The 18,720-nt window shown below is 34.7% G+C and overlaps 1 protein-coding gene across 1 annotated transcript; it reads right to left on the bottom strand.

The window, feature by feature from the left end:
- Positions 1–5,813: 5,813 nt before the first annotated feature.
- Positions 5,814–18,210, bottom strand: LOC124365624. Its single transcript, XM_046821614.1, has 4 exons — positions 17,901–18,210; positions 17,135–17,304; positions 16,129–16,911; positions 5,814–5,987 (listed from the first exon to the last, which is right to left on the bottom strand). Exons 1-4 carry the CDS (start codon positions 18,076–18,078, stop codon positions 5,814–5,816), a joined length of 1,305 nt encoding a protein of 434 aa, XP_046677570.1. The 5' UTR covers positions 18,079–18,210.
- Positions 18,211–18,720: the final 510 nt, after the last annotated feature.

Raw genomic sequence — 18,720 nt, 5'->3', positions numbered from 1 at the left:
AATAGAAATACGAGTATTGATAAACGTCATACGAGTAAATTAATCATAAATAGCACAATAATAAGTTACTGTTATGTACACAACAGTAGAGAATGACGTAAGAGCCGCCAGTTCTTTATTAAGAGGTAATAAACAGAAACCAATTTAATAAATTTCCGAGTTTCAGAAGAAAATGTTCAAGCATACTATCATTAAATAGTATATATTAATTGTTTGTACCATATCAAAATATCAAGATGATATCAATTAAAAAGGACATTATAACGGGTTTTTAGTTTAAATTAGTAGATAGTCGATTTGAAACTTATTAATTACTTTCCTTGGGCTAGAGTATATAAGAACCATGGTAGACGTTGAAACACTGAAATAAGAGAAAATTACTTCGATATTAAATTTGAATTTCTCATTCGCGTATTTTATGGCTCACTTGTGCGAACTCACGTGGTGGTTCAGTTTCCCTTCTTCATATTGGAATTTTATAGCGCAATGTTCTCGATGTTTGTGCCGATATTTTGAAACGCGATACCTTTTAGTTTTTTTAATAAGTTACGTTTCAAAGGCGTACTTAATAATTTAAAGTCTTCACAGCAAGGCACAAAAAGTGCATGTCGTATGTACGTGTTGGGGTAGTTAGGCTACATGTGTTGTAATTAATAAGTTAAAATCTTATTTAATTGTACTCAGGTCGTTGAAAAAATATTTATTCTGTTATTTTCTTGCTGTCATAGCTACCATTAATGCCAAAGTAAAAATGTTTACAAATACTCAGTTCAATCCGATAGAGAGGCTTGCATCACTATAGAAATCATCGTTCACGGAATAGAACTGAAGCCTCATCCAAATTAAAGCTATCGGCCAGTTCGTTCTCAAACTGAGATATATTCGAATATCAAACACTTTATCTTTAGATGTAATTCAAACAGCAACTGAAACTTGTCTATGATCAGAGCTGAGTAAGTCACGTGCTAACAAGAAGTTAATTAGGTCTAACAGCGGCGCACACTGGTACTAACGACCAGTCGTTAACTGAGAGAATTTACCGTTTCGTATTGTGTTTACTACTCACACAACAGCTCTTGCTTAGTCGTTTGTTAACCACTTTTCTCTTAGTATGGATGGACTGAATAATTAGTTTAATTGCAGGTTAAATTTTGATATTTTTTAGAATAATATGTAGTGGAATATAGTGAATAGTAATGATAATTACAGAAAAACAGAATCGGAATGTTAATTTATCAAATCGAAAATAAAAATAGAAAAATAGAAGAAATCGAAAATTTATAAAGATTAATAATTTATAAGATTTTTTATAAGTTTAAATCGGCAGCCTACATTTGTTTAAGTACAACTAGACCTATGTGTCAACTATAAAGACAAAACTTGTCATTTGTAAATTTCATAGGAATAGGCCTAGCCTGGCCCAATCTCCACTAGTCTGCACCGACATTCCACTAAACTGCACAACGCTCAAAACTATTTTCATTACTCAGATTCACTCTCACTGTACTAGACTGTTGTTTATTCACACTACTTTATCCACTGACCACGAAAAAGCCAATAAACCCACTTTACTCAGTGAGTAAACATAACATAAACATAACCCAAAAACAAAACATAACCTAACTACACACGATTAGCAGAAACTATTTCGACCAGACGACACTACTGCACACAACTGGAGACAGACAAAGAGGAACAACATCAGACATGTATGCACGTATTTCACAACACTGAACTCCTAGAAGAATATATCGTTGTTATTATTATTAGATGAATCATTTTCAAATAGCAAACCATGTTACTGTAATTTATATTGTGTTTCTTATGTAATTGTTATATTATTTTATTGTTATTGTTATAATAAGTTCTAACCATATTCATACAATTGTCAAATATACATAGAGATAATAATGCCTGCCCTAAACCGCAAATAAATCATCATTAGTATTTTCATTTAGTGAATTGATTTAAGCGATACAACTTATTAAAGACATTATTACCAGTAGAAGTGGAACAGTAGAAGTAAGGAAATATCGCTGGACCTCGCCGACAAGTTTTTGATGCAACTTGGCGAGGCCAAACTGTATAAAACATGTAATTGAATAAGTGAATAAAATAAATTTGTGTTGATACAGTCGTATTTGTATTTTTAAGTTTTATAAACTCATTTAACTGGATAACTATCTTATATGCAGTTGTACTTAAATATTGAAAACATTAAATATAACTTGCCATATAAGAAGAACGTAAGTTTTATACATCTCATAAGGTAATGTCTTATGAGGTCTATTACCTAGCGTTTTATATGGTACGTACTTAGTAAGCGTATATGTTAAAATTTTATAAACAAATAAAAAGTACATTACTTGACCTCATTTCAAATATAACATATAAACACACACACACACACACACACACACACACACACACACACACACACACACACACACATATATATATATATATATATATATATATATATATATAAATAACTCCCGGCGGAGTAACAACTTTTTGCGATTCAATGTTTATTGAAATTTATATAAATTTATATATGTATATATATATATATATATATATGTAATACTTTATTAAAATTAATATGTCTATACACAAAGTTATTAGTGTAACCTGTTATGATAGTTTAATAGCTAATAGCTGCTTTACAACTTTTTCAATTTATCTTTAAAATTTTTTATTTATAAATAATTCCAATATTGATGAAATGTTCATTAACACAATAATTAGAACAATACAAAACTCCCCTTCAGTCTTACTTTAGGTCCTCTTACAGAATGCAGGAACCTCTCATCTAAGTACTGATGTACTAATGTACCCTGCTTTAGAGAGTTTAATGAATTAGGCATCACATTAGCACTGTACATTTGAACTGTCGAGAACAAAACTCTCATTTTGGGGAATGGTTTGCTTTAGTTTCGTAGAGGGGTGTTATGAGTTTCATTTTTATATCCTTGTACATTGAAGGTTGAGCAAATTCCATCCATGAATTTTAAAATTATGGATACTTTCTGTTTAGTTTTTGATAAATAAAGATGGGGGGGATGGAACTCGGGACACCTTTCCAGGAAATAGAAGTGAACTTAGTCACTGTTAATACTTTGCCCATTTCTCCAAAATAGGAATTTCTGGGGGCTAAAATCTTTTAAATGTAAATACCTATTAAGGGGTAAAAGAAGAGCAATGGAAACTAGAGCTTTCTATCTCAATCCAGTACAAAATGGCAGCTCATTAAAATTGTAACGTATCCAAACTAGGTTCCGTATGGATGATTTCATCTGAATGAACCATTTGCGGTTTGGCATGCATTCGGATGATTATAAATAAACTAGTTATCTTTCGTGATTAGTTGAGTAACAAAATATGATACTTTAGAATACAAAAACTGGAACTGGTAAAGGTTGAACGGCAGAAATGGAGCTTATATACCCTGTCATGTCCTGAGAGGATCTAATCTTTTAACTTGCAGATCTACGGACTATTTGTATAAGGTTTTGTTGTATCGTGACGATTCAAAGGGGATGCTTGCTGACTTTGACGATCCAAGGGCTTAACTCCAAAGTGCACTTCCAATAACAAAACAACTCCTCTCGTATTTTATTTTATTTATGAAATTCGACATAGAAAAGCTTTCGTTTGATCATTCCATTTTTTGTGTGTTCATTCCACTTACGATATCTATTAGCAATAGCTATGCGTAATAAGTAACACGTTTTTGGTAACTGAGCACTGAATATAATATTAAAGTGGTGCTTTAAAAAAAGAGCCAATTGAGAAACCGTAAAAATATATAAGAAGATTCTTATACGCATATCTACATATATGTATTTTCTTAAAATACCTTCATTTTATTAAACCTAAAAGGTTAAAGATACAAGCAACGAGAAAATTATGACTATGTAAAGTGAAATAACAATATATTTCATAGAGATTATCAATAATACCCACGTCCATCACATTTCAGTTCCATTTTAAACTTATGTTCAACGTAATTATTTATATTTTATTCAAACGAATAACAGAACAAAACTTTTATTGAATTTTACAATACAGTTTTTAGCTGGATTTGACAGTTTTTATAAATAAACAAACGAATGCCACAAGGGGGTTTTCCAATAGAAACATGTCACAATTATTCGAATGCCTTGCCAGTGATACAAGGACCACTGGGTTCTCTGTTATTAACAAGTACAAGTGGCTCAGTTGAAAGAGGCATAAACTCTCATCTAATGCAATTGATTGGTGGGCTAGTGTTCAATTCCCACCAAAGGTTAAAATATTTTTGCTGCACAAAAATGTATTTTTATTAAAAAGAAGAACAGTAAAAAAATATTGTTTACTTTAAAAATTTGTTTTTCTTACTTCTAAGGGAAAGAAAATAATTTTCTACATTTTTTTAAAGAAAGAGACAATCCCTTTAAATCAGCAAATGAATTTGTTGTGTTTTTCACCCGTAAAATTTAAAAATTACACAACTACTGGACCCTAATCTATGAGTACTAATTAATGTCGTTATAAGAATAATTATAATAATTATGATAATTAAGTCACCAATAAGCACATTGCAATAACCTACGTCATACAACTTTGGTTGTCTGTCGTCTGTCACTAACATCGTTTACAGCCAGCTGACCTTACTCAGTGACGCATAACAGAGTAGCAAATATTCAACGCCAACTTTCCCTTTAACCACAGCCTTTTAGATTTTGACATTTCACTAACGTGACATACCGTATTTATTTCCTAACAACGGAGACTAGACTCAAAGCACGCAAGCGGCTGTTAGCACAAAAAGAGCAAGATATATCCCTATTAAGCAGTTCCCGACACTCAAGCGATCAAAATGAACTAACCTGCCCACTCTGTGATCGATTTTTTATTTAAAATGAGGAAGTTGTGTTTTGCAAGGGTATCTGTAATGCATGGTATCACAAGCTATGCATGGGTATGACCATTGAGCATTACAATTGGCTCTGTCCGTTCGAAAAATGGCTCTGTCCGACTTGTGATATTGGGCATAATTCAAGTGCAGATCTAAATAATGATCTACACAGCAGCAAAAAGTGCCAAATCCCTAGAAGAACTTCAACTAATACTTGCCTGTTACTCCGAAGGGGAACTAAATGACGAAATTAAGTTACAAATATCAGCAGAAATAGGCTCTAAGCTTTTAATACAAAATGAGGAGTTAAAGACTGTGTTATCTTTTAAACACATTGAAGTCCTGGAATCAATGGAAGGAAAACTTGTAGACGCTCTACAAAAACCAGAGAGACAACATTTTATCGAAAAAGAACTAAGGATGCAATTGTAACAATCATTCGAAGAACACGATGATAAACAATTACGTACAATCAACTCCTATAAGCAGAAAATTTTTATTCTAGAGAAGGAGCTACTTCTACTTAAATAAAACGCCCAAGATCCCACAATCCCTAATCAAAACTTCTCCAAAACTAACTTTTCCGACCCCATTGGGCGCAATTCAACCGAAATCAAACGTATTGAAACTGATGTCTGCAAACTGAAAGCTGGTTTATCAGCTCTGGAAGAGAGCTACAGATCCTTCTACACTTTCTGCCAGGATTCCTTTCAACGTCATCAGATGAAATGTGCAGTGCCGACACACTCGACCCCACTCGATCCCAGTTCGGGCATAGACGAGTGTTTACATTTATCAGTACATGCTCGACCTTTATCTTCAACAAACCATGTCCCGAAGCCCCCAATGCACGCAATAGTGCGACCTAAAGAGCAAACCGTGGAAGAATTCTACCTTCACCATATTTAATTCTTCAAGTCTTTGGGTGGAAGCGGGTTGGTAGGGTGTCCACGAGTCGGATCGGACTTCCTGTTGGCTTCTTGCGACTTGATTTTGGGCCGTCGCGCGTCCTTTCCTGTCTTGGAGTCTTCTTCTCCTGTTTCAAAAACTGTTGAAGCTTGTGCATCTTCGATTGCAAAACCTGTTTCTACAAGCCATTTTTAGATTCAACCAAAAGGAAAAAAACACAGACAGAAACAACTGCACAAGAGGAAATACACGAAATCGGTAAAAGACCAGGCGAGCACTTCTCAAAACTGACTGTTTTTCACCAAAACACGGACCGGATAAGCAACAAAATAGACAGAAAAAACCATCATATTCCTTCTCTGGCCTCCGGACCTGGTTGTTCCAACGGAGCATGGCCAATCTCTTGAAAAATAACGAACACTAGACAGTAGCACCAATGTAACGAATGAAATTTCAAATCTGGAATTGGAAAACCACAGCATACCCCTTACACGTGAGATCGCGGCTATAAAACTTTGTTTGACCAACTCTAGAGGTTTGTGTATTTTTGGAGTCTACCGACCTCCAACAAACTGCCTTGATAAGAAAAGACAGGCCCTCCACCTTCTTGATTGTGTTTTGGAAACACTTCCATCGACAAACTCTCAAACCTTAATTGTTAGAGATATAAATATAAACGACCTGCGATTTTCAACTGAAAACAATTTGCTGCACGAACTACTAGCCTCCTTCAATATGAGGCGTATTCTTCTACCAGCAACCAGGATGACCCCCACCTCGGCAACATCAATCTGCACAAACTTGAGCCCAGACCATCTGAAAGTGCGTGTGTTACAGACTGGGATCTCGAATCATTCCGGACAACTTTGCTCACTCTATATACCAACTTCTGTCAATAATCCAATCATCTCTACCTACAGGAACACAAATTTTACAAACCTTATCCTTCTAAAAAGTTTATTGGGAGAAAAACCGTGGGAGAATGTCAAGAGTACTAACGATGTAAACGAGGCACATGGCAATCTATTAAGAACTCTCACCTTAATCCTCAACCACACATGCCCATCGAATCAATCAAGATGCAATAAAAAAACTAAGAGCATTGTGTGATGCGGAAGCCCGAAGGCTTAAGCGTTGTTCCTTGAAGGCCAACGACAGGTATCTTTTAACCGGGATCCTAGAGGACAAACTTACAGAAAATCCCTGCAAGAAAATCTACGATCTCAAGTTGAGCAATCTTCGACGCATGTACAGCATGAATCACATCGTGATTGCTGACAATAAGAGTAAGGCCATCTGGGACATAATAAGCAGTGAGCGAAACTCGAATAAGGCCCTGCTAATTCAAATAAAGTCCTTAGTTGTGGAATACAAGGAATTGGAGGACCCCATGGACTTTGCGCACCATTTTAACCATTACTTCACTACCATCGCTGAAGAATCACGCCGCACAGTTGTTGGTGCTAGGAACCTATATGTACTTCCTAACAGCCCAGCGTGTCATGAAAATTCTAGACTTCTAGAGTTTAGACCTACTGATGGCCTGGAACTGGCTAAAATTATTTTCTCAAGGGTTATTTCCTATACGACTGAAAACAGCTAAAGTCTTCCCCCTGCCCAAGCGCGAAAAAACGAATTAAATAATGAGTTACCGACCCATTTCCCAGATCCCCACCTTCTCTAAAGTCATCGAAAGGGTGATGTTGGCAAACTCTTCCAGCATCTAAACGCAAACAGCCTTCTTACGAAGAGCCAACATGGGTTTGTAAAGGAGAGGCCAACTTTGACAGGGCTGGTGGAACTGGTGGAGGCAATCATCGATAATCTTGAAGAGGGAAAAATGTCACTGGAATCTTCGTGCGCCTAAACAAAGCGTTCGACTGCTTCGGCCATGAACTTATTCTGGCAAAGTTTAAATCCCTGGGAATCTATGGTAGAGGCCATCACTGGTTTGCCAGTTACTTAGAGTACAGGTCTCAGATAGTTGAAATTACTAATGCCTACAAGGGAGAAACCTGCAGAGTCAGATCCTCTCCACCCAATGTTTCCAGGGTGTGCCGCAAGGTTCAGTCTTGGGAACAGTGATTTTCATAATGTTCACGAATGACTTCTCCTCGTGCATGAGACCCTTTGGGGAATGCTTCATGTATGTTTCATTCTATCATCTGATAGTTCTGTGTAGAGTCTCGAGATGTACTCCTTTGTTGCAATTAATGTGGTGGTCGACTACTGCAACAATAACTGGTCTCCAATGAAGAAAAAATAGTGCACCTTGTATTTGGTAACAAGAATAAAGAGATTGCTGTTTTGCCAAATCTTCGGTCCATAGACCAATCAAGCATTTGGGAGTCACCATTATTAATGAGAATCTTTCTTTGCAAAACCACGTCGACATCCTCTGCAGGAATCTGAGCAGCACCCTTTTCGTCCTGAGAAAACCCCTGGCAGTCAGTTCGATGGAGTCAGCAAGAATTGCTTATCACCCCCTCTTTGAGAGCCATATGAACTATGGTATTGCCTTGTGGGGTGGCTGATCCGGCACAAATCTAGAGAGAGTGCTGCTTCTTCAAAAGAAAGCGACGCGACCCATGGCTGGCTTGGGAATGCGAGACGGTTGCAGGACAACGTTCCGGGATTTGTGAATTTAACTTTGGCTTCGACAACCTGGCTGCAGTAATGTCCGCATGCTCAAGAGGCGTACGTAGACACGCTGAGGTCCATCGGCATAACACTAGCTTTGCCATGGATTTCCACCTTCCTTCACACCGTTCTTTGAAGGCGACCAGCATACAGCGGGGCCAAGTTTTTCAATGTTCTACCCAAAAAACTGAAGAGCCTAGATTACCCTAAGATGAAGCCTCCTCTCAGGAAGTGGCTGTCACAACGACCCTTCTACTCTGTAAATAAAATAATCACTTGGAGAGACTGGGATATTTTGTGATAACTCATAACTAAACTATCATTGTTTTGTTTATTTTCAATGGCGATTTACAACATTTGACCCCTGTAAAATCTTAAATATTTTGAATAAAGACTTTTATCTCTGCCTCTCTCTCTCCCTCTCTTTCTCGGTTATTGCTTTGATTAGTGTAACCGATGACATAAGAAGAACAATGGATCAAAGGCAATTGACTGTGTTAATGTTACTTGATTTTTCTAGAGCCTTTAGAGCCTTTGATACTGTAAATCATGAACTTTTACTGTACAGTAACTATTAACGTCATATAACTTTAGTTTTGATGCAATAAAGTGGTTTGGTGTTTACCTTTGTGACAGATGCCAAAGGGTCAAAACAGCTGAGGGCAATTTTTCAGATTGGAAATTGAGTAGTGTCGGTGTACCCTAGGGGTCTTCTTTATCAGCAATGTTGTTTTCCATGTATATTAATAGAATAGGAGATTTGGTAGTGTTTAGTAAGACCGTGTTGTACGCTGATGATATGCAGCTTTATATTCATAGTAATTGTGACAATATTAATAATGCTGTTGAATTAATTAACGAAGATTTAAAAGTTTTCTATAGATGGTGTATAAATTGTACCTTTATTATAGTACATATATTTATAGAGTCTGGAGCTAATTTTCTATAAATCAGAACAAATTTTCGGAAATACTTAATTTATTCCAAATTTAAACTTCACCCAAAATTTAACAAAGTCTACAAAATCTTGATTTGATTTTCTTCAAAATTTCTCTCAATCGGTCAAATCTAATTTAGAGTCTGATCAAAATTAAAATGAAACTAAAAATTTATACTTCTCCAAAATGGTTTAAATTAACAAAATAAAATAAAAAGTTCTCTTCTCAAAATATCCAAAATCAAAATAACACAAAACTTGATGTTAACTTTACGATCAAAATCTAATTTACAATACTTCAAAAAATTGAATTAATTATCAGACTCTGTTATATGGCAAACTTTAGAAATTTAAACACAACAGTATAAAATAAAAGATTTTGAACTAAACGCTGGTATGGGACTTACTACTTTGAAGACTATGGAGGCTGAATATAAAATATTACGCACTTAAAGAAAGAAAAGAAATTTTAAAAACTTGACTTAAATCACACCGGGTAAAAATTTACTCTATATCCCAAAAGTATAGGATTAGAGGAAGTACTATCGCTTCTAAACTGCACGTCTGGACGCTCTGCTCTCGACTCGAAGACTGCCCCCCTCTCAAGCCAACCGGCTCGGGAACGTATCACCGTTGACATCTCTAACAGCTGTTTTACTTCTCTAACCAACAAAACAATGTCCACGCACCGCGTCTAGTTAACAAAGAGCCTATTTCCTACCACGATTCAGCAGAATGATTATAACTAAGGTACAAAATCATGGTTTACATCTTAATGTATCAAGATGTAAACCTATAATTATTGGATATTCACGAATTTTAAATAACATTGATTTTAATAGTATAGTGTCAGTAAAAATTAATGAGGAATCATTAAATTATGAGAAATGTGTTGTTAATTTAGGTTTAAGATTAAGTAATAATTTTAAGTGGTCTGAGCAAGTTAACTATATAGTTAAAAAGGTATCAATTTAAAAGATGTGTTTCAAACCGACAATTAAAATAAAAAAGCGGCTGATTTCTACATTGGTTTTTTTCATTTTTAGATTATGTTTTTGCAGTCATGTATGATTTAAAGAATAATGAAATAAACGAACTTCAAAGAGTGTGCATACGGTATATTTTTAATTTAAAAATAGATGAACACGGTACACCATGTTATAAATAGTTAAGATGGTTAAAAATAGATTAAAGGTTAAATTACAGTGTCTTGTCTTTAATATATAAATTGTTAGTTAAACGAGAACCTGAATATACGTTTGAAAAATATATAACCATGCAAAATGTACATTCTAGGCAGACTAGACTGTGAAATACTACTTTACAATAACCTATACAAAGAAACTGTGCTTTATACGAATTCATTTCATGTTAAGTCCATTAGATTAATGATTACCTTTGATAATGAGATTAAGCAAGCCTCTAGTGAAGCTATCTTTCACAAAAGACTTAAACAAAAATTTGTATTAAGGTATAATTAAAAAAGCCGGAACCAAGAGCTTATTATATTAATATAGTTAGTAATATATCATTTACATATTAATCATTAATATATATCATTAATATATTATTGTAAAAGTTTGACTGTGTTTTAGTTATTAGTATTTTTTGTGCAGTTTTGTGTTTTCGTTTTAACTCTTTTAGCCATAGCCACTACTCATTTGTAAATGATTTGTAAATGTTATGCCTGTCCTGATGGAAGAGCGGAACAATGGACCAAATCAGGGCAGGGGAAATAAAGAAATTTTCAAATTGTCAAATTGTCTCTATGGAAATCAAAATGACCCCGTTTAGGCTGTTCCTGTTTGCAGCTTAGCGGGTTTTTCCAGTAGGTTAGAGCACACACGAGTTTCACTGGTGTAACACCCCTAGTTATCAGGAGCAGTAATGTGACGTTAAATTAATCAATATTATAAAGGGAGAGAGCTCACGCTACTTTCACCAGTTTAAAAACTTTTAGTTATCATTTGCAATAATTTTAAATTAAAATGAAGAATATTCTACAGGGATAAAAATCATGCTAAACCCGGGGGGTGGGGGGGTTTCAGCAGCCATGACACACCAAGCGTGAACAGCGAAAATAACTTACTAATGTAATTAATCGTTCTATTTAGACATTTTTGCGACTATTAAACTATTAAAAATTTTTAGAAATCCACCTATACTTTTTAATTTGTTGGGTGCAAGTTGCAGAATAAATGAATTCTTATGCCGTTCTTCCCATGCTTGAATTTTTATTTTTTACTATTTTAATAGTTTTTACTTTACATTTAAGTTTAATTAACAGGAACGTTCTAAAGATATTTCTTCAATAAATTGGAGAACAGTAAATGTACGAGATCCTCCTACTGACTCATTAATGATCCTGAATCTGAACATTCCATGTGAACAGTGTTTGGATTTAACTAAACAGTGACTCCAAATTGTGATAGTCTAAATGTGTGAATGTATATTGTGTAACCCCTTTAGTTTCAGAGTTCAAAAACAGGGACTATTAAATAATTACTAAAACGACATTATCATTTGGTGTGCGTATATATTATACTATTATTAATGTATAAATTATTACATATTGAACACTTCAAAGTGCTAATTGGACAAATATTGTTTACTTTTTTCTATTTTATACGTCTTTAGGATACAATGATATTCATTTATTTTTCAATGAGTTGAGTCTGTCCAGAAAAGATTTTTACAATACTGGATAAGTTATTACATTTCTACAAGGCGCCTCATGTGTCACGAAACAGGTGTTTCTGAAGTTGCATGGACAATGTCGTCTGTAAGTACATGTGTTACTGTGACACATGTTTATTTGTCATTTTATTGCACTCAGTTTCTTTATAACTTGATTTACTATGCGATTTTCTCATTACCGTCATGGTTTCCCATAAAATCAATGTACAGATTTCGCTACCACTCAGCCAAATCCTATTTAATGACTTACTACCATTATCGACTAAGTATTAACTATACAGAAATGAATCTTTGTTAAAGTCTATAGGTCAATTAGTTTTTGGGATATCGTGTGGACAGCAGACAGAAATGAAACTTTACCAGCTGAAATAGATAACAGACTAATATTCTAAGAGTAACAGGCTTCGCTAGTGCTCAGTCAACACCACAATACGGACGGCAACCTCTTAACAAATTATTTATAGTCACCACGCTCATATATCATGTGACTAGAACTCAGGACTCATACTTGGGTAATCGGTTACACTTTGCTCTGGAGAGAGGCATTAGTATGGCTCGCGAAACACATAATTATCTTCCACGTATTGTTTGCAATTTTAAATATGAACGAACAACCAATATTTTGTTATTATAATTTATTCAACATGAAATAAAATTTTTTTGAGGAACATATTAACACTAGCGTTTGTATATATAAAAGTAAATATGAAATTTGTTTATCTAATAAATGAATACGTTTAAAAATTATTTGGTGTTCCAGACGTGTATGGCTGTTAACGAGACTGTACGTAAAGAGATTGTTATGGAATATACTGGTGTAGATTGTTATGGAATATATACTGGTTTAGATTGTTATGGAATATACTGGTGTAGATTCGGGTATGAATCAAAGGGACCAGAATATTTAATTTCCCAAAAATTTTTTGAAAGAATTTAATCCAAATATGAACATCATTGTACCTGTTTTCAAATATTTTGAAAGGCATTTTAATGTCCCATAATCATTACTGATTTAGGTCTTGTCTCATAAAATTTCAGAAAAGAAACAGAATGGTCTAATTATTTTTCTTAAATTAACGGTCCGATTTAGAATACTGCTATCTATGTTGTAATACTGCTTTAATATTAGAATACTGCTATCTATGTTGTAATACTGCTTTAATATACGCTATGTATCACACCATATAATAATTATTTACTCTGTTTTAACCAGAGAGCTTTTATCTAAGAGAGACTGTACACCCTACACTTGCGCCTACACGCTATCTGTTGACAGTTGTAATCACAGGCAGGCGAGCTGGAAGCGGTATTGAGAGTGGATCCGAAACTGATCAAAGGCGTCAACTGTTGTAATTATTGCTTTTGAATTGCCTTGAATCCTCCAGCTCCGATATTTTCTGTTAGCTCACTAGTAATCCATGCTTTTATTTGAGGAAGAGAATTAACGTGTAATATAGAACTTGCTTTCTGAAAACTAAATGTCACAGTAATAATATACAAGTTGTAATGTAAGTTTGACATTGAAAATTTATCCATGCACCATATGACATTAACTTTATAACGCTAAAAATTCATAATTTATGTAACAAATTCATTGGAAATGAATAATAGCGTTTCTTTTATATATTTTACACAAAGAGTATATTTAAATTATGTTGACCAGTTTATTCGTGAAGTATTTCACAACATTATTCTAGTTTATTTAAAGCCTATATATTTTGGGAACAGTGTTACTAAAATTAATTATTCACTGAACGTTAGTGAAGAATACCACTCGATGGGTGGACAAATTTAATTTTATACTGTTTGCAGGCCCGTAGCTAGGCCCTTGGAGGCCCGGGCATAAAGTCCATTCGGGGCCCCCCTTTGTTATATATTTCGCACTTTTTTTAATTAATAGATATAAGCATACAGTAATTGGATCTTTAGGCTTAGAATTTATGTGCATTTTTTTATTATTAATCCTATTATTATTATTATTACCTTTTTTTCTTATTAAATCTATAATACTTAATTGTTTGCTTAAACTATGTTTACAAATTTCTACGGTAAGTCATAAACTAGTAATGATTTTATATGCAAATTTGTATGACTCCTGGCCCTGGTGCCATTAGTTTGGTTTTTTAGAGCCATTATTTTTTCAGCTTACCATTGTGATTGGTATTCTATTTATAGTGCTGAAAGGAAAATGAAAAACATAATTATTTTTTCAAATTTTATTCACAATAGATAATAAAATAAATAAAGACATAAGTGCTGATGTCTTAAAACTTTTTAGTCTCTTCTTAGGCCTACATCCAAGCAATGTAGTTTAGTAGATAAACATACAAGTAATATCATTAATTATGTAATACCTTTGAATACACAATAAATTGTATATTTATTTTATGGTGTTTATGGTAATACTGGTAATACCATTAATTATATATGATCAATGGTGGGTAATACCCACTCATTCTCAAGTTTAAAATTGCCCAACTAGTTTGATAGTGAGAATGCAACTGAACTTACTAAAAAGACTTTCTTCTTGACTTGACACTAGCAAAAAACATCAATAATTCGGTCAAAATCTATTTTTCGGGCTCTGTCATTTTCAATAGGACAAAAGAGCCAAATCAGTGAGACGTTGTTGGGACATGGAGCTTCGCAGGTAGTTTTTGATGAGTTTTAATTTTTGAGAATGATCTCTCTGCTTTGGCTACTGTCACAGGGACTGTGAGGTACATTAAAAGCATGCTGTTAGTACATCCGGGTAGGTTGATGCTAGGGAAACTGTTTTTCAATGAGTAGGAGATTTGCAACTTCTTTTACTTCTTTGAAATCCTTTAATTTGGATTGAAAAGCATTCCTTACTGATAAAATCTGAGCTTTGAACAATGGCGTTACATCATCTGAAAATCTGCTTACAAAATTATCAGCTTCACAAACGCAGTTCTTCATCTGAACATGAGGCCAGGAAAGAAGGGTGTGAACAATTTTATAGGCATCAATCACTTGCTTCATGCCTTTAAAAAACGGTTGTCAATTTGTGACACTATAGTATCAACCATTGGGAAGAATTATTGTCACTCTGAAATTGCTTTTAGGATCTGTCAGTCTTTGGTCTTCACAAAGTTCATCAAAGTGCTTTTTTACCTTTCTTGCACGTTGGCCAATAAATTCATGGGTAATCGTAATCCCCCCATTTTTGGAACATACTTCTTCTGCTTCACTACAGACTTCTTCAAAGGACCAAACGAAGTTCGGTTACTTTTCAATAAAGCATTGCCTAGGAGATCGTACGCTGTCATTAAATCAATAGATTCCGTTTGCAAGGATTTTGAGGCAATGTTTATTTCCCCTAATATTTTGCACTGGACAGTCAAGAGCAAAAACCAAAACTAAAAGATTCTAACCTTTTTTTTGAGCCCCTCTCAGCTTCATTCCTTTCCTTTGGCTTTTTGCTTGTCAAAAATTATTTTATTTAAGGCTTTCATTACATCACCGAACCTTTCCTTTAAAGCGTACACAGCTTCATATCTCCCTGCCCAACGTGTAGGGTTTTAAAGTCTTTAATGTTACCTTGTCTTTAGGAACAGGAGCCTTCGGATTCTCTGTACAACCAGAAACGACTTTTAGTTCTTGCCACCGAACAATGCTGTGGCCAAAAAAACTGTAAATATTTTGCACCGTCTCAAAAAATTGTGCTATTTCTCGATTGCATTCAACGGCATCTTTAAGAACCAGATTCAAATTATGGCTGGCACAGTGAATGAAATAGGCATGGGGCGCAAGTTCTTGGATTTCTCTTTTGTACTCCATTATACACACCACTCATGACCGATGCCACCATCGTATCCTTGTCCTCTGCATTTTGTTATGTCAAGGCCTTTTTCTGAAATTGATTTTTATGATGACGTCTTCTAGCCCCGAAGCGGTTTGGTCAGTAACTGCTGTGAAAGATGTAAACGTTTCACAAATTCTCAACTCACAAGGTTTTTCCGAGTTGGTCATGGTCAATCTTTACATAGCGAAAAACTTCGCTTAGCTGATCTACTTTACTTACATCTTGTGTTGTGTCGTAAATTATGGAGAAAAAAGGCGTACTCAAAAGCTCTTCTTTAATTCCACTAAGCACTTCACTAGCCATCAGAGAAATAATTTCATTCTGAATTGTTGGACTGAGATAATTAACAGTACCACTTGGCCTTGTAATTAGATCTTCTAGGATAGTGTCATATTTTGACAGCAATTCAATCAATGATAGAAAATTACCTTTATTTCTATCAGTGATATGCCAACTGTCTCCACGAAAAGGAAGGTTGCATGTTGCCAACATAAGGGAGACATCTAAGACCTTCTTCAAAACTTTCCTCCAAAAATTCCGCTCCTCCTTCAAACCTTTTTCTAGTGCATCGTCTATTGAGCCATGACGTCGCCATTGCTCATAAACCAAGCAGGAATCAGCATGGTGCTGTGAATTCTCATGTGTCTTTATGCGATCAGACAAATGTTTCCAGTCCCTTAATCCTGAATCCCATCCTCCTACAGGTCCTTTCTGGGGAAACAACCAGCAAGGTTGGCAATAAACACAATCCAATTTGGACGAATAGCACAACCAAGTTCTTTTCAGTTTGAGCCCAGACTTTGACTTCAGGGTAAAATAATTGTCTGAAAAGGACCTACCTTGTTTTCCATCATATAGAAATGGGCCAACTGGTTGATAGGGTCCTAGTCCTAATTCAATAATTCGTTTTTTCACCTCTGGATCGATGATCTGGTCTGGAAAATGGGGTTCTCCGGTGTTTAAACAAGTTTCATTAATTTTATTCGTCCGGCTACATTCCACCTGTAAGTCGATTGCAATGCATTAGTATTTTTTTCTTACAAACATGATCATAACAATAGGGACTTACTGTAATTCCATGTTTACATGGAAGTAATACTGTTTACTTCCATGTAACCATGGAATATTTTATCGTAGGGATTCCATGTTTAGGGCGATAAAACAGCATATGTTGTTATGTTGAAAAATATAATATAAGTATTCTGTACTTGGCATGTCTACTTACTTGATCATTTACGCCGATCAGTTCACTGCTTGACGTAGGACTTGTTGGAGGTTTGGCACAATTTTCTTGTTGATGCCCTAGCCCTAGGCATGTTACTTCTTCATCAATACTTTCTTCAGCGTTATCTTGAGCTGTAACTTCCTCTTCAATCTCATTTCCTGGGACTGAGGCTGCAATAAAAAATAGCAAGTCAAAATAACATAAAGTTACATATAACATATAATTTAAAGCCAATTTTAATAACATTGTAAAGATATAATAAAATATATAAAAATATATAAAAAAAAATATATAAAAAAATATAAAAAGAGTAGATACATGGCCTCATAAATAATGAATGTGCAAGCGAGTGTGGTGCATTTTTTACATCATATTATCACAAAAAGATATAAAATTACTATGATAGATATTCATGCTGTGCTGCTGTGCATGTATAAAGAAATAAAATACCTACACAGAAAGAAGTAGAAACCAAAGGAATCATAAAAATCACATAAAAAATTAAATGACCACTACACAATAGTAGGTAATATGTAGCCTATATATGACTAGTGATAAATTCACAAACAAACATTGCTTATTAGATTAGAATAGATTGCAGTCTGAGTCAGACACAGTGGTCTAAACTCAATCAAACATCCAAACTCTAGTTAAATTTTAACACTGTTAATTTTAACATAGTTAAATTTTAAGATATTAATTATATAGTTATTGGCCAAGCTAATTAATTAGGCCTAAATACCGTATCTAAATTCAAACCACTCACCAATTATTGGTCTAGTTTCAGTACTAGATGTAGATGTGACATTAGTACTTTTAGTTGTAGTAGTACTAGTAGTAGGACATAACCAAGCAGATAGGGTGGAAGAACACTTTGAAGCATCCTCTTCTCTTTTCTTCTTGTCTTGCCTTTTCTTTGCCCCACTTTGATAGCTTCTTTTCATTTTAACAAATACAAGAATAAGAATACAAATTGTATAACACTTTAACACCGTAACAAACGAGTAACGGACGAACGCCAAAACGTCAGTTTTTGGTGTTAGTTTACCATCAACATAACATAACCTTATCCGGGCTGTCTGACACTAGCTCACTAGTCGTAGTCACTCTCACTGTCGTCTGTCAGCTGTGGTAGAGGCAGTCGGCAGACGGAGCCGTCTACGTCACGTCGACGTCAGGACGAGTTTATTACTGTTGGGGATGGGAGAGTAAGGTGAACTAAAAGTGCAAACTGCATTTCTTTAATTGCGTAACAAATGACAGGCTGATTGATAGTCTGTCTATTTTTGTTACGAAATCTCTGTGAGAACAATATCTGTCCATTATTTTATATTGAAAAGCTATTTAAATATTTTTTTATAAAGACATTTTGATGATTCGATGAAATATCCCTACGACCCTACAGTAATCAATAAATTTCACATAAACTTTAATTTCATTTTCAATTTTTCCACCTTCATTTGGGGGCCCCCCCTGGCCGGGGGCCCCGGGGCAATGCCCCGGTTGCCCCAGCCTAGCTACGGGCCTGACTGTTTGTCAATTAATGAATATGGCTTTTCTTATTACGTTTAATAATCAAAATATGT

The sequence above is a fragment of the Homalodisca vitripennis genome, chromosome 6, assembly GCF_021130785.1.
Source record: "Homalodisca vitripennis isolate AUS2020 chromosome 6, UT_GWSS_2.1, whole genome shotgun sequence".
In the NCBI taxonomy this organism is placed as follows: domain Eukaryota; kingdom Metazoa; phylum Arthropoda; class Insecta; order Hemiptera; family Cicadellidae; genus Homalodisca; species Homalodisca vitripennis.
This window is presented reverse-complemented; position numbering and strand designations above follow the sequence as displayed.

What these genes read in the sequence shown, in the direction of transcription:
- LOC124365624 (XM_046821614.1), bottom strand. Translation starts at nt 18,078, where the DNA reads ATGAAAAGAAGCTATCAAAGTGGGGCAAAGAAAAGGCAAGACAAGAAG. An exon ending in TGAAACTAGACCAATAATTG is followed by an intron (nt 17,305 to 17,900) that starts GTGAGTGGTTTG and finishes TTTTTATTGCAG; the next exon opens with CCTCAGTCCCAGGAAATGAG. An exon ending in TTTACGACACAACACAAGAT is followed by an intron (nt 5,988 to 16,128) that starts GTAAGTAAAGTA and finishes AATGGCTTGTAG; the next exon opens with AAACAGGTTTTGCAATCGAA.